At 44.4% G+C, this 15,495-nt stretch overlaps 1 protein-coding gene across 1 annotated transcript in view; it reads right to left on the reverse strand.

The window, feature by feature from the left end:
- BRINP1 (BMP/retinoic acid inducible neural specific 1) overlaps positions 1 to 15,495 on the reverse strand; it is a 92,146-nt gene that overhangs the window by 55,015 nt on the left and 21,636 nt on the right. The window contains exon 2 of the mRNA XM_037879957.2: positions 9,615 to 9,882. Within this exon, the coding sequence (XP_037735885.1) occupies positions 9,615 to 9,832 (218 nt within the window). The 5' untranslated portion in view covers positions 9,833 to 9,882. The remainder of the gene's footprint in view (positions 1 to 9,614; positions 9,883 to 15,495) is intronic.

The raw sequence follows: 15,495 nt of genomic DNA on the forward strand, positions 1-15,495 counted from the left end.
ACTACAAGCACTAGACACATAGGGCTTGGGTTTGTTCATTTAATGGAAGCTTGGATTCTGATGTCATCCTGAAACTCCAGGAGCAGGGACCGTTGGCCTGCACGCACTATGGCATGTTTTCAGTGGGACTTGTGCTTCTAAATCCATCAGGCACTTTTGACAATCCCATCCCCTTAATCTGGCCCTGTTCACTGCTGCCTTCATTTATTCCAGACCATGAGGAATGCAAACCAAGAGCAAGCAGGAGCAGGTCAAGGAAGAGGTCGGATGAAGATGGGGTCATCTCTTCTCCATTAAACAGTGTGGTTGGATCCTCAGCCAGGACAGCTGGAAGGACCGAGCATCCCCCCTGCAGTCTGCACTGCACTGCAGTCTGATTCCATACCAGGCAGGCTCTGGGAATGCAAATGCGCTGAGATCTGTCAGCTCTGACTTTTCCTCCCCCATCCACACGTCTCACCTGATGGGAGAAGTTATTTAACCAGCACAAATGACTCCCCAGTGAAGTCGGCCTCATTGCAGCTTCCTGTAAATATTTTATTGTAAATGACTGTGTCCGGATGAAGCGCTGTGAAGCGAGATGTATGGGAAATAGTCTCCGAGGGCTGGAGAGAGAGAAAGATGCCAGTGCGCGATCAGTTACAGAGCATGGTCACCAACAAATAACGGCCCTGAAGCATGATCCTGGCATCAGATACTTGGCATCACCTGCGCTGCCATCCAGAGATGACACCTTTGCCACTGCCGGCTGCAGAAGCCCTGATATACCTGTATAATCAGCTCCTTAAGAGAGGTGCAGGCAGCTGCATGCCATCCCCTGTTTGCACACACAAACCACTGCACATTGCACGACCTGCCCCGAAGGAGGATGTAATGGATCTCTCATTGCCTGCAGAGGAATCCCTGTTACCAAAATCCCTCTCCATCCTGCTCTGTCTCCAGGGCGTACTGATTCCCTTATACCTTCTTGCAATCATGCTTTTTCAGGAGACCAGCCCTTGGTTTCTGACTGAACTTGCCTTGTCCAACAGTGGGTCTGTGAGATGAGCATGGGAAATCAGCGGGGATGTTTCCGATGGCCGTTGCAGTGGGGCTTATCTTGCTGCACTTACAGAGGCCAGTGGGCGGTAGTCAGACGGAATAAAAGAAGAAGAAGTAAGACTTGAAACACAGGGGAAAAAATTACAAAGGGGGGGATCCCAAAATAGAAAGAGTGATAACAGGTACAGTCATGGCATCCCCCTATGCGCCACTGATGGCAGAACAAAATGATTCCGTGCATCAAACAGCTGACGGCTCCTTTTTTACATAACTGCTTCTGCAGAAATAAGCATCTGCCTGTTTTACAAGTGGAATTAAAAGCCTACCCACAAGGCTGAGTGACGGCTTCTCCTTGGCTTGTTAACCTTTAAACTGCTCATAAGCCACGAGGCCTCAGTCTGCCTGCCTTCAGACATCTGTGACGAACATGGAAGGCCCAGCTGAGTCTGAGAGAGGTCCACTGTGGAGCAGTGCGGAGGGGACCAGCGGGTGGAGCACTGTGAATAATCCCCGAATTTGATGCACGTAGAGAAGACTGGATCCCTCGTCGCTCCATAAGAAAGGGACTCATTCAGGTGAGAAATGAGAGGGGACAGAATTCCCTTCTAGGCCCAAGAACATGTGGTGTCTCTTGGCAGAGGGCTCAGCGATTAAAACTCCTTCCCTGTGCTCCTTGTGCCACCCCCCTGAAGACACGGGTTTGAGCTGCTAAATTCAAAGGAGGACCTGACCTTCCCCAAAGTTTGGAGAGATGGTTGGATCTAAGACGTTAGCCTGGAACGATTTCTAAGTTTATTAATTTTTTGCAGTTTATGCTTTCATCAGTCAGCACCCCTCAAGATTATTAAAGATGAGGTGGAATGTCTGATATCACAGCTGCCACTGATATTCTGAAACCCTGACCATCTGAATCCAAATGCAGCCAGAACAGCTGTTCATCAAACCCAGATGAAGGCCAAACTCCTTGGCTGTATGACCCAGCAACCACAGGATTTTGCAGAGTATTATACAGGCCCCAGCAAGCCCCATCATCCTCCATCCCTGCCTTTGTTCTCCTTTATGCAAATATGTGAACAGTTATCCATATGCATGAAGATTCATTATGCAGGGACTGTAACAACACTGGTCCCTGAACTGCATGAAAAATGAAGGTTGTGGGAAAACGAGTAACTACGTGATGTAATTGGTTGGTTGGTTTACGCCGGTCTCCTGAATGTGTCATCTTTGCCAAGCTGCAGTGTGAGAGCAGTGAGATGGGAATGTAAATTGCCTCTCTCATAAAGTTGCCTAAACTTGTGTTAGTGTCATTTTCAGATTAACGTTTACATTGAGGAGAACACTGGAAGGTTTCATTGTTTACACACATTATGTAAATTGATTTAAATTCTTGGTTTACACACATTTATTTACAAGGTGTTTACTGATTACAAAGCAATGTACATCGCTAGTTTACATGCATAATGTAAACTATGTAAATTTCATTTTTTTACATGCAGTGCTCTGTAGCATCCCATTGCTTATTCCACACAGTCAACAAGATCTTCTTTTCATCTCTTCTCCTTCTGTCCTTTAGCTGCTACATTACTTCTGAAAAAAACCTCACCTCCAGCGTAGAAACATAAAAGATGATGTCTCCTTTACGCCGAGAGAGTAAAACCCTCGTATGAAAACTTACTTGCTGTCCCCAGAATGGCAGTGTGACTAAAAAACCAAACCAAAGCAGAGAATAAGAAATATCATGGAGCCTGTCCATTTATATAAGAGGAAAGAATGCGGTGAATTTCCTAAATGCAGTGGAGAGGAGTCTTGGTAATATTCCTTCAGATGTTACTGGCATCTAAGCTACTACAGTTGGACAGAAAGCCTGCCATGGGGTATAAGTGAGAGACAGAGAGACTTTAAGATAAGGCATAGTTAGGGATACGAGTCCCAGTTGCGTCACAGAGGCCATAAAGAGACTGCACCAAACTCCTAACCTGTAATTTGAGAAGGCAGCTAATTGGTAGGTAGTGGGTTATTTTCTAAAGGATCCATTTGGGGAGTATCCATATTTTGTTTTGGGGTCTAAAAGGTCACTGTAAAGTCAATTTCCTTTCAAATTCAGAGAATTCCCAGCCGAGTCTCGCACATTGTGCGGTATTGTACTGGGCAAGGAGTCTATGAGGTTAGGTAAGTGATACAGGACACAGTCTACAGTGTGAAGTGGGTAATTAGACCTAGGCTGGGATGGGGCGAGTAGCCCATTGCGGGCCCCTCTCTGCTAATGCTGATAAATGCTCCCAATGTAGAACAACAGCTTTATCTTCTCTGCAGCTTTCTTAGTGGGAAGAAAGGCCACAGTTGCTTACATGATAGGGAAGTTGCTAAAAGAAAAAAGAAAAAAAAAAGCTGAGGGGATGGGGGGAAGGTGTCTGACTTGACAAGTGTTATTTTGCAGACAGGCCTGGGGTGTGAATCTCCTCCCTGGCATGCAGACGCTCTGTTCTGCAGTCTTTATTTAATGATTTCTGCAAATCCAGATGGTTTGTGAATGAGAAGGAAAATGAAATCTAACAATAGCCTGGTGAAGTGGCACTGGGAATGGGCACACTCTGAATGGAGAAGATTTTAGCTTTGGATTTTGTTCTCTCTCTCTCACACACACACACACACACACACACACACACAGCTTTGGATTTTGTTCACACACACACACACACACCATTTCAAGAATTAGCACCTGATTCTCATTTACACTCTGGCCTCTTTACACCTCTCTGGCATCATAAAGGGACTAAAAGTGGGACTATGTTACATTTATGCTCACTTTAAAGTCCCTTTACATATCAAGAGTGGCATAAAGGGGCTTCAGTGTAAATGTGAATCAAGTTCTCAGTGTTTGGCTAGAAAATGGTGGCTATCCCTCTGAACGGACATGGAGCAGACATCACACCCCTGTCACTGCTGTCCAGGCACATAAACCCACACTCCAGGCTGAAAATTAAGGATAAAATTAATGCTACCTCACTCATATGGCACCTGTCACCCACGGAGCTCACATTGCATCACAGAGTTGGGTTTTGTTAACCCTTTACCGTGCAGAGGGTCAACAGCTGTGGGGACTGAACGTGGGACCTCTCATTTTAAAAGACCCTGTTCTGTTAGGCAAGGCTATAGCAGGCTCATCAAGCTCTCTCTCTGTGGACAGCCACAACTAGAGAGGGCCAGAGTTATATTGGGGTTACATACAGATGGGGAAACTGAGTCAGAGGGCGGTGAGGTGATTCACCCAAAGAGACCCAGGGAGTTGATGATTGTTCTGTTTGTTTGTGGTAGCAACTCATCATGAGCTAGAGACTTTCTGACATATAAGAAGAGGCAGACAGCCCCCGTCCCAAGGAATTGACTGTCTGAAGATGGCTGCACAGACAAGTAGACAGACGTCAGGAATGTGGAGCAATAAAAGGGATTTTCTGTACAAATTCGCAAGACGCTCTATAGAAAGCACAGCAGAAGTGGGTTTTAAGAAGGACATAGAGTAAAGGGGATAGGACTTTGGGGATGACTGCAGGGATGTCGGACCATGCACGCCGGGCTGTGTGGAGAAAGGAATGGAGGGGATTGATGGAGAGATTGGCAGATGGGCTCACAAGGATAGGAATATGAGCAGGGCAGGTGTCAGGGAGACCAACGTGTAACTCAACCCAAAGGAGGATAAAACTTATACAGGTTTCAGAGTAACAGCCGTGTTAGTCTGTATTCGCAAAAAGAAAAGGAGGACTTGTGGCACCTTAGAGACTAACCAATTTATTTGAGCATGAGCTTTCGTGAGCTACAGCTCACTTCATCGGATGCATACTGTGGAAACTGCAGATGAAGTGAGCTGTAGCTCACGAAAGCTCATGCTCAAATAAATTGGTTAGTCTCTAAGGTGCCACAAGTCCTCCTTTTCTTTTTGCGAAAACTTATACAGAGTCTTGAAGGAGATGACCAGTAGTTTAAATGTGATGCAATAGACAGTGAAGGGATTCAAAAAGAGGAGTGACATGAACAAATGAATGAGCCAGGAATTCCTATCAGATTTCAGAGTTGCTGAGCACCCATAATGCTCCCAGGGATTTTTAGGACACATTTATGCCTCTTCGGGCCTTTTACCCAGAATAAAGGGGCCAGAATGGGCATGCAGATGTCATCTTATGAGAACTGGAATGATTTTCTGGCCCATCTCAGGTTAACAGTGAAACTATTTGAAGAGCTATGGAATACCTCGGATGAACTGACTGTCTACATATCATTGATATGTCTTATTAATATTATAATATATAGCTGGTTGAAATTTTGATCGTATTTCATACTGAGGGCATTTATAAATAGTCTATAAAGGGCGAATGCATTATTCATAGATATTATAATGGTTAGTTGATTGTTATAGAGTCTACAGATTGCTTATAACCCTGCTTTATATCCATATATATAACACCGTCTGTTGATGTGCTTATAACCATCGCTCACACACACACATTAGTGTCTGCATCAGCGTGTGGCATCTATGACTCATTTATCAACTCTTTATAAACTATTTGTGAATCACATGTTGAATATAAAGGGTGGCTGAAATATTTACATTTTTAAAAAATGAATTTTGAAATTTCAATAAAAATTAGGAATTCGTTTTTCAAATTTATATATTTATTGGCTTTCATCCTCCTGACCAGCTCTAATTAATCTGTTCACTGTAACCCACAATTAATCCTGCATTTCTTCTTCTATATACTTGGTGCCCCCTTTGTAACTAGCTTATGTAACAAAATAGCTTTGTATTGTCACCCATTTAATTTGCCAGTGTTTATTGTACAGTGATGTATGTGATTTTAAGAGATGATAACGTGTCTAGAGGTTAGAATGGACACTTTTTTTTCTTTTTTCTTCAGGAACTGAAATAAATAAATGCATTTGGAAATTCCACGTTTCCTCTCCCAATTATGCCCCTCCCTTCCCTATCAAGCTAGTCCTTTATTAGCCACTCTGTAAAAGAATTGTTCTTTGTTTTTCTATAGCACTGGACATCCAAAGATCTCGGAACATTTTACAGACATTAATGAATAATGCCTTGGAATGGCTCTAGGAAGTAGACAAGTATTATTATTTCCATTCTACAGGCGTGGAAACGGAGGCATAGAGCAGTGAAGTGACTTGTCCAAGGCCACATGGTGAATGTGTGGCAGAACCACAAACAGAACTCAGATTTTTCTTACTCCTGAGCTTTAGCCATTAAACTGTGCTTCCAGTACCGTGTGCCCTTCCACCTAGATGACTATGCAGACAGCCCACAATCCAGCACCGCCATCCCATCCACATTATCACAGCTCACATTTTCCATCCTCAACTGCATCATAAACCGGCCTCATTATCAGAGTTGAGTCTGAATAACGCTCATTCTTCATCTCTTGGCTTGATCTATACTGTCCGAGACCCAACACTCAATACAAAACAGCTCTCCATATCTTCTCTCTACCTCTCAAGACCAAATATGAGATCCAGACCTCAACTAAGGGGTACAAGCAAAATAATCTTTTCAGGGTTCTAAGGAAATTACCCTAAAATCCTGTAGAATATAATAAAGAGAGAGATCCGTTCTATCAACCGACAGAATGGAATAGAGAATTATGTCGCCAAGGTAGAATTCTAGAGCCTGGTTTAAACATTCTATGGAAAGAATATCAGTGGCTGTTCAGTTCCATAGGAACTCTGCAGAAGGAAAAGAGTCCTTTTGCCTTGGATGCCTTTGCCAACTGGAGTAAGGCGCTTGGCCTGATAGTAAATGCCTGAACTTCAGCTGTGGCAGGAAAGGGGCAAACAAGGGGCTGTTTTTTTGTGAGGCTGGCTGCACACACTAGAAAATCCTGTGTTTTGCTTGACGTTGCTGCGTAACATTGGCAGTGGCTTTATCTCTGAGGGTTTTCAATGTAAATGACACGGTTCTAATGTGCTGTGTCCATGTTTCCTCACAGCAAGACACTCTGGGGAAATCGCCACTAAACAAGTTACAGTGTTCCAATTAGGGACGGGTGAGCTCTTTTTTGCCTCATTTCGAACCCACTCAAAATTCACCGGTCGGAACAGCTGATTCGAATTCTAGCGACACTGGGCTTTGGAGATGCGGTGGGAAAAGGGGCAGAGAGGGCAAAGCACATGGCAAGACCCAGTGTATGAAAGGTGCAGAGAGCCTGAGCAACAAACACACAGTGTCTGTGAAACAAAGCACAAAGGGGGAAGATTCCAAGAAAAACTCAACACTCCACATATAGGACACTCCCCTGTTCCACCCCAGATTCTCAGGGTGGCTTCGCTATCCTTAATGCAGAGCACTGGCTTCACTTTAGCTAGATGAATACAAAGGGTGATCAAGAATCACCCTTGAGGAGGAAACTTGTTTTTAACAGGAATTAGATAGTTTGTGAACTCCAGCTTGCTTTGCCAACGTGTGCAGTAGATTATGGAACCCACAAAATGAGATTTGCCCACCCTTAATGCTAACAACACACTATGGTCAGGATGGTTTGAGGGCTATGAGCCAGATATTCACCTGTTATAAACTGGCATAGCTCCACTGAATTTAAAAGGGCCACACTGATTTACACCTGCTGAGGATTTGGAAATATGGACTTGACTTTCTGGTGCTCAGCACCCACAATTGGAACCAGATTTTTAAAAAGTCCTCAGTACCCAGCTGAACATCTAAATAAAGCTTGATTCTGCCCCATTCAAATCAATGGCAGATTGGTTTGGGGTTTTGGTTTTTTTCCCGGTGCCTTGAGTGGGAGCAGGATCAAGGCCCAGGGGTCAGATTTTCAAAAGGGAGCCGCTCCCGGCAACTCCAGTTTTGACACAGATGCCTAGATTTTCAAAAGAGCTCAGCTTCTTTATCGGCTCCTAACCTAAACCAGAGGGCGGAATTCCAGAGCTCAGTGTCCTGCATGCTCTATAGTGATTTACTATTATTGCTCATTCTGAAGAGCTTGTCCTTTGGGTGATTTGTGTCTGATATTTGGGCAAGGGGAGAAGACTCATCCACAACTCCAACTCTTCCATGTCCTTTCTTGACTCACACTGTCCAACTACCTCCATTGCCCATAGCCATGGCATTATCCCCTAGCTCTGAACTCTCTGACCCACCTCAGGTTTTCTCTGTCTTGTGAATCATGACATCATCCCAGCTCTCTAGATTCCAGCAGCTGCAGAATGTAATGCCCACCTCCTCACATGTACAAAGAAGCATCCCCATCCTTTGGGATACTACGGTGGCAGATGCCTTAGACACATCACAGACAAACAGATCCATTACCGTTTCCCCTATGCATTTTAGGGTCTGGTTTGAAACTACTCTCAGCTTCCTTAATCCTTTATGGATTTGTTGGAGTATATAACTGAGATTCTCTGGCTACTCTCCACCCTGCCACTTCCCATCAACCCAGTCACACTATCTCACTGCTTTAGGTATGAAAGCCTTCTCCTCTGCAATCTCTGCCATCTGCAAAGGGCTTTCTTGTCTCTCATGATCCCTCAATGAATTTCCATCTCATTTCCTATCTAATTTGAAAGCATAACTTGTATCCCTTCGTTAGGTACCTCTTAATACCTCCCTCATTCCGCTGTTAACCCCATGCCCGCATTTAACGCCATTATTTAACTCCACAAAGTGTTTTGTGGATCAAATCTGTATGGACAGGCAGTATATAAAATAATGTCAGAATACATGGCACATTTCTCCTGTATTTGTCTATGTGTATTTTATTGTGGGTGTTAGAACATAAGAATGGCCAGACTGGGTCAGACCAAAGGTCCATCCAGCCCAGTATCCTGTCTACCGACAGTGGCCAATGCCAGATGCCCCAGAGGGAGTGAACCTGACAGGCAATGGTTCGCAGTTCCAGGTCAATGGGGGCTGCGGGAAGCGGCGTGGGCCGAGGGATGTGCTGGCCACCGCTTCCCGTAACCCCCATTGGCCTGGAACGGTGAACCGCGGCCAGTGGGAGCTGCAATTGCCGAACCTGCGGACGCTGCAGGTAAACAACCCATCCCGGCCCGCCAACGGATTTCCCTGGTGGGCCACGTGCCAGAGGTTGCTGATCCCTGGTATACATTGATATGTCATCTTGTGAATGCATGTATAGTAGGCAGATGGCTGGGTGTGCATATAGATTTGTACTCAAGTTCGTGTGCGCAGTGCTAAATGCATTTTGATGTGCTCATTTGTGCGTCCATGTATTTAATCTTTGCCTATATATGACACATTCACATGCACATCAGACAGGTTCTCCCCTGATCTCCTGTCTGTCTCTCTACCTTGGTTTTATGTTGTGGTAATCACCGTGGTACCCACACACCTTCATCGCTTACATCACAGCTTTACCTCTACCGTACCTGAGTCTTTGAAGCAGCTGTCATTGTTAATGAAAGGCAGCAGATAGTCTAGAAGCACTCCCAGACTGAAGGAGGACATTGGCGGGTCTCAACCAATGACCAGCATCTACCGTACCCCTCAGAATTCCCACTGGCTGCAAAGCTATGAGCTCTGTAAAAAATCAACATACCTGTATATTTTATATCTGGTTGTAAATCCTTGACGATGTCTTTCCACAAAGGATAAGTAGCTCCGTGAGTGGTGGAAAGGCCCCCTGTCTGAAATAAGCCAATCAAATTCCTTGGAGACATGTTGGTTGATAACAGCTGGTTCCTGGTGGGAGGGCTGTACTATTATATGGTCCCATATAAACAGGAAGTAGAGGAACTCAACAAGCCTCCAGTTCATGCTTTTCTGTCTGCCTTTTTCCTCTCATTCTTGCTCCATTCTATGGAGTCCTGTGGAGGAAGAGAGGAAGGGAGGGGAAGAAGAAAGAAAGAGAGAGAGGAGAGCAAGAACAGAGGAAAGAAATAGAAGAAAAAAGAGAGAGAAGAAAGAAAAATGGTTACACATGTAATCATAGACATGTTTTTTGTTGCTGTTAATTTTTTCAAGTATGTGGCACAACATGAAAACAAACTTTAAACCAGGTTTTAAATGGCCTGGGGCTACTTGTATTGTGGTTCTGGGTATCTGATCGTATTTCATTGTTTGATACGTACATCTATGGGGCTTTTATCCCTTCTCTCAGAGCATGCATTGCCCTGTGAAACAGCTAGGTCAGGACCCAAATGCTCCACACCCTGTTTCCCCCAGTTACTTCTCTCAGGGAAGTTCTCTGCAATGCCACAGTGGGGAGAGGAGGCCGGATACACAAGGTGGCTGTACCCTGGGCTTCAATTACATGTTTATCATCCCTTTAATGAGGTGCCAGATAAATGTGTCTTCTGCTTTCATCTATCTCCGATGATCTGTAATCCACACTCCATGCAACCTGAGCTCTTACTTTAAAGTCATGCCAAAAAAAGAGAAATAAAATAATAATTATATAGTTTTCAGAAACAACAAAAAAAGAAATCCTGCAGAACTTTGAGGGATAAAGATCACACCAGGCAGCTGGCTTGACAGACTAGGCCTTTGAGAAGTGGGGGTAAATTAACCATTAGTTATTTATGTTAAAGTACCACAAAAAGGCTTCCACTAAGGTCAAGGCCCCATTGTGCTGGGCATTGCACATGCCTGTAGTAAAGGACAGCTCTGCCTGAAGAGCCTGAAGTCTAGGCAAGACACAGAATGAGTGGGAGGGAAAACCGAGGCATAAGGGGATGAAGTGCCTTGCCAAGGTCTTACAGCAGGTCAGTGGCAGAACTTGCGACTCCCATCCCCGTGCTCTCGCCATTAGATCATGCTGCCTCCCCACTCACACCGTTGGCGCTATGCCCCCTACTGGGTGATACTTGGCTTTACATTAGTGGAAGGTGAATGGGCTTATTAGGAACACTGCAGGGATGGTCCTTACCCTTCTGTTTTGTGACAAAAATACAAGGGAGGAGGGCACAGCAGGGTCCCAGATTGTATCAATTATCTATTCATTACTGACAAAGTCTTCTTTTCTAAATTCTGGCTGTATAAGGATTTGTGGGAAGAGGGATATGTGTGAGTGGGGCTGTATATGAGTGTGGCATGTGTGCCGTGCACAGGTACAACTCCCAGAGTGTGTGTGTGTGTGTGAGAGAGAGAGAGACACAAAGTGTGTGCGTGTGTGTGAATATGGATTTCTGTCAGGAAGGCGTGTGTGAGAGTGACATGAGGCTACAGCATGTGATTGTGAGTGGGCATGTGTTTGCGCAGGTGCAGCAAAATCCAGAGTGTGCCTGGGCGTCGGTGGCGGGGAGCGTGTGACGGGAGTATGTGGGAGTCTGCCCATGTGCGCAGCGTATGGATGTGCTGCTGAAAGCGAGCTCCGTGGCACTTTAGAAAGCTAAACAACCTGCGTAGCCTGTTGAAAATGTTCTGTTGAACAATTCCCAACCGGCTAAAGTTACTCCACATGAAAAATTAAGGCATTAAATATAAGAGAGGCCATGAATATCACCCTAGAACAGTCTCTGTTAGCTTTCTCCACTGGACAGGTTTTAACCTCCCTCCAGCTACTGTGGGGAATATTACTACTAATTGTCTTGTGGTAGTGCCGAGAGGGCCTCAGTGAGGAGGAAGGTTAAGTCACTGGACTGGAGACCTGCAATCAACTTCTGCCTCGGCCACTGACTCATTGTGTGACTTTAGACAAGTCACTTTAACTACTTTGTGCCCCCAATTCCTCGTCTGCGGAATGGGGCTAAATCTTCCCTGCCTCACAAAGGTGTTGAGCGTAAAGCTCTCCAATACTACAGTGATGCGCTCCATAGCCGTCCCGAGACAGCTAGCGTTAGGCTTTGCACAAACCAATAGCAACAGGCAGTCCATGTGCCAGAGCTGGCAAGCTACATCGACGAGTCAATCAAAGGGTGGAAGAGGAGGCACAGAGCGAGAGGTGAAGTGACTAATGGTCCCACAGAAGGTCAGTGGCACGGCTAGGACCAGAACCCAAGTCTCATGACCACTAGCCTCGCCACTAGACCACGCTGCTGCTCAATATCATGGGATGATTTAGTTGGGGTTGGTCCTGCTTTGAGCAGGGGGTTGGACTAGATGACTTTCTGAGGTCCCTTCCAACCCTGATATTCTATGATTCTATGAATATTATGGTTATCTTTAACATGTGTAATCTTGCAAACACTTTCCACACAGCTCAGGACACTCCTGTCAGGTAGGTGAGCATGGGGAAATCAAGGCAGATAGAAAAGGAGTACTTGTGGCACCTTAGAGACTAACCAATTTATTTGAGCATAAGCTTTCGTGAGCTACAGCTCACTTCATTGGATGCATCGGATGAAGTGAGCTGTAGCTCACGAAAGCTTATGCTCAAATAAATTGGCTAGTCTCTAAGGTGCCACAAGTACTCCTTTTCTTTTTGCGAATACAGACTAACATGGCTGTTACTCTGAAACAAGGCAGATAGAGAAATAGAGGTGGGGGTAGGGAGAAGCAACAGAGCTACCAAGAGCAGTTGTGTACAGTCTTTGGGTAGGCAGCTACACCGATGTATATAAAAATGGAAAAAGAGGTTTCAATAAAATCTCACAGAAACACTATAGGCAGATGTTTAACAGAAAAAAAAAATACAGAAATAGGCTGAGGTTAAAATAAATAGGCAGGAATGAGACAAATTAATAAACAGAATGTAGGAAGTGGTTAAAATAAAGATGGTAATAATAATACAGCCCCAACAGGATGTACTCTGTACCACTTTGTGTTCCCCTTTCTTCCTCTCTTCCTTCTTCCTTTTTCCTCTCCTGTCTCTTCCCAGAATGTAAATAGAGCTGGTTGAAAATTTCAAATTCAATTTTTTCCATTTCGAATTCAAAAATTCTTTCTCCCCCCGCAAAAAATTTCAATAAAAATGGCAACATATTGTTCTGGGTTTTTTTCAAACAATCTCCTCCTCCTTTTGCTTAACTATTTGTAAGTGCTCTGAGGCAGGGATCATGGCTTCTGAGATGTTTTTACAGCACCAAGCAGAATGGGGCCTTGATCCTGATGGGCTGCTTTGGGCTCTGCACACAATAATAATTAATAGTAAGACTAAAGACAGATGAATGATTTGCCCAGTGCCATAGAGGGAGTAAATGTCTGAGGCTGGATGAGAAGAGCTCATATGTTCTTAGATATCTTCTGATCCTGGGTTCAGAGTCAGGATTAGAACTCAGGCCAGACCTCTGTTTCTCAGATTATGAGCACAAATGATACACTTCCATCACACAATGAAAAGTGGTAAGTTCACCCTCCTTCTCCATTAGATAAGTATTAGCATCAGTCTCCGCTAATGATCAGCTGTACTGCACACACAGACCTAACTATGCCTGTTGTTTGGTTCTTGAATCCCCCAGTAACTACCTCATTTGTCAGCCTCCCTGGATCAGTTCTTTAAGCCCTCTTCTTTCTACTGAATTCCTACTGTGCTGGGAGAATGGGCTTTTTGTATTAAAGTGGAGTGCTATCTGACCTCCAATCCCCTCTCCAGTTCATGTCCATTGTGGAATGCGAGGTGGAATGACTGTAATAGTCCTCAGTCAAATCACCCATCTACTATCTCAGATGTGGAGTTGTACGGTATTTTGGTTGTCTCTGTTCACCTCAGACCAAAGACAGGAACACACACAGAATGAGTATCTGCCCTCCACCATGTTTAAGGTCAGCCTTGGGGTAATGATGAAAAAAACTTGGGCGATTCCTAACCCTGCATACATATCTTCATCCAAACAATCATCAGTTGCCAGCCCTTAATCATCATGTGGACGATATCCCCCCAGACAGTAGGAAGAAGTGGGCAAATCTGGGTTCTGGAAGTAGGCTAGAAGAAAAAGCATTCAGAGCAAGGAGCAGAAGTAGGGGCAAAGGAAGAAGAAATAACATGACTTTCACCACCAGTCTAGACAATTATATCACAATCAAGTTAAATTTTTTATTAGTGTCTTTTCTCCCCATAGCTGCTGAAAAGATGTTGCTTGGTATTAAACATTAATACACACAACAGGGCTGGTCCCTGCGGAAGCCATAAAAACCTACTAAGTGGGATTATTTTGTGTTAAAGGCAATATTGCGAGGTCTATTAAATCTAACTGCTAACAACCCCAAGTCTCAAATTAATGTGTTATATGGCATTCTGGAGCTGTCCCAATCCTGGAACCATCCCAGAGACTTTGCAGACATTGGGTGGGGGTCAGAAGAGGGGAGGGATGTCCCCAGATTTATAGCCCTTGAGTCCAAATCCCAAATCTAACCAAAAATAACACCTGACACAATAATAATGCCTTAGAATGAAGGATGGGCTCGTGGTTTACCTGCCTGGCCTGTTTAGACTGTAATCTCTTTGGGGCAGGGACTGTCTCTTGCTGTATGTTTGTACCTCACTTAGCAAAATACAGCCCTGCAGTCAGTTGGGATCTCTATGCACTGCTGTAATATAAATACTTAATAATAACTGGCACAATAATAGTTAACACAAAGAACCAGTGATCCCTGTTTATAATATGGCAGATGTATTCAGTCAAGAACATCCTGGCCCAGCGGTCTGATCCCAGGCCCTTATAAATTCATATATCCAATGTGAACAGGCACAATGTGCCAGAATAATGTTCCTTAATGAATCTGAATGGAAGGTGAGTGGGACACTGATCAGAGTTAAGATGAACGGTCAACATGGCATGAACAGCATGTCGAGGGCCCACTTCCCAGTTCCAGCAAAGATCCATCACACCATTTTGCTAATGTAAACTTGCCTTTAAGTTAGTGTAAATTTACACCCAAATTTCGGTCCCTTTGCACTGCCAGAGTGGTGTAAAGCGGTCTTCGTGAACATGAGAATTCAGGCCTGAATGTTTAAAATTTGTCCCCTGCCTTGTAATTCTCTTTCTTTTAGAACACTGAGGTTGTGTAGCAAAAAGAGGCCAATGCTTTGTGTGACATGGAAGTTACCTATGCATGAGTTTACATTTAATGTCATCAGGACCGATAGCTGCACGTTTGCTAATTATATTCTGCCATAAGTCAGCGGCTTTGATCCAAGGAGTTGGAATTGCATTTCAAACATAAACGGAAGCTCTCAATGCCTTGGGGAGGTAGCTAAGCACCGCTATCCCCCTTTGTTTCTGAAATAAAGACAGCGAAAAGTCAGGTGTGTACTTGACTGCTCCGAAGATAACGGTTGTAAGGTATTCAGACACAATGTGAGATAGATACGGGTGATTAGATTTTACAGAGAACAAAACTGTTGTTACCCCTATTTTGCAGAGGGACATTGACTTGCCAAAGATGACAGCTGCAGCGGGGAAACAAGAATCCTGACTCCCAATCACCAGCTGTAAACACCCTCTTTGGAATACCAACAAGGCCTTTGTTCTAATCTCTTCACCTCCCATTTATCCCTTATATTCGATAAATTAGAGAGATCCTTCACACATACCCAGTGT

The sequence above is a fragment of the Chelonia mydas genome, chromosome 16 (assembly GCF_015237465.2).
Source record: "Chelonia mydas isolate rCheMyd1 chromosome 16, rCheMyd1.pri.v2, whole genome shotgun sequence".
NCBI classification, from domain to species: Eukaryota; Metazoa; Chordata; order Testudines; family Cheloniidae; genus Chelonia; species Chelonia mydas.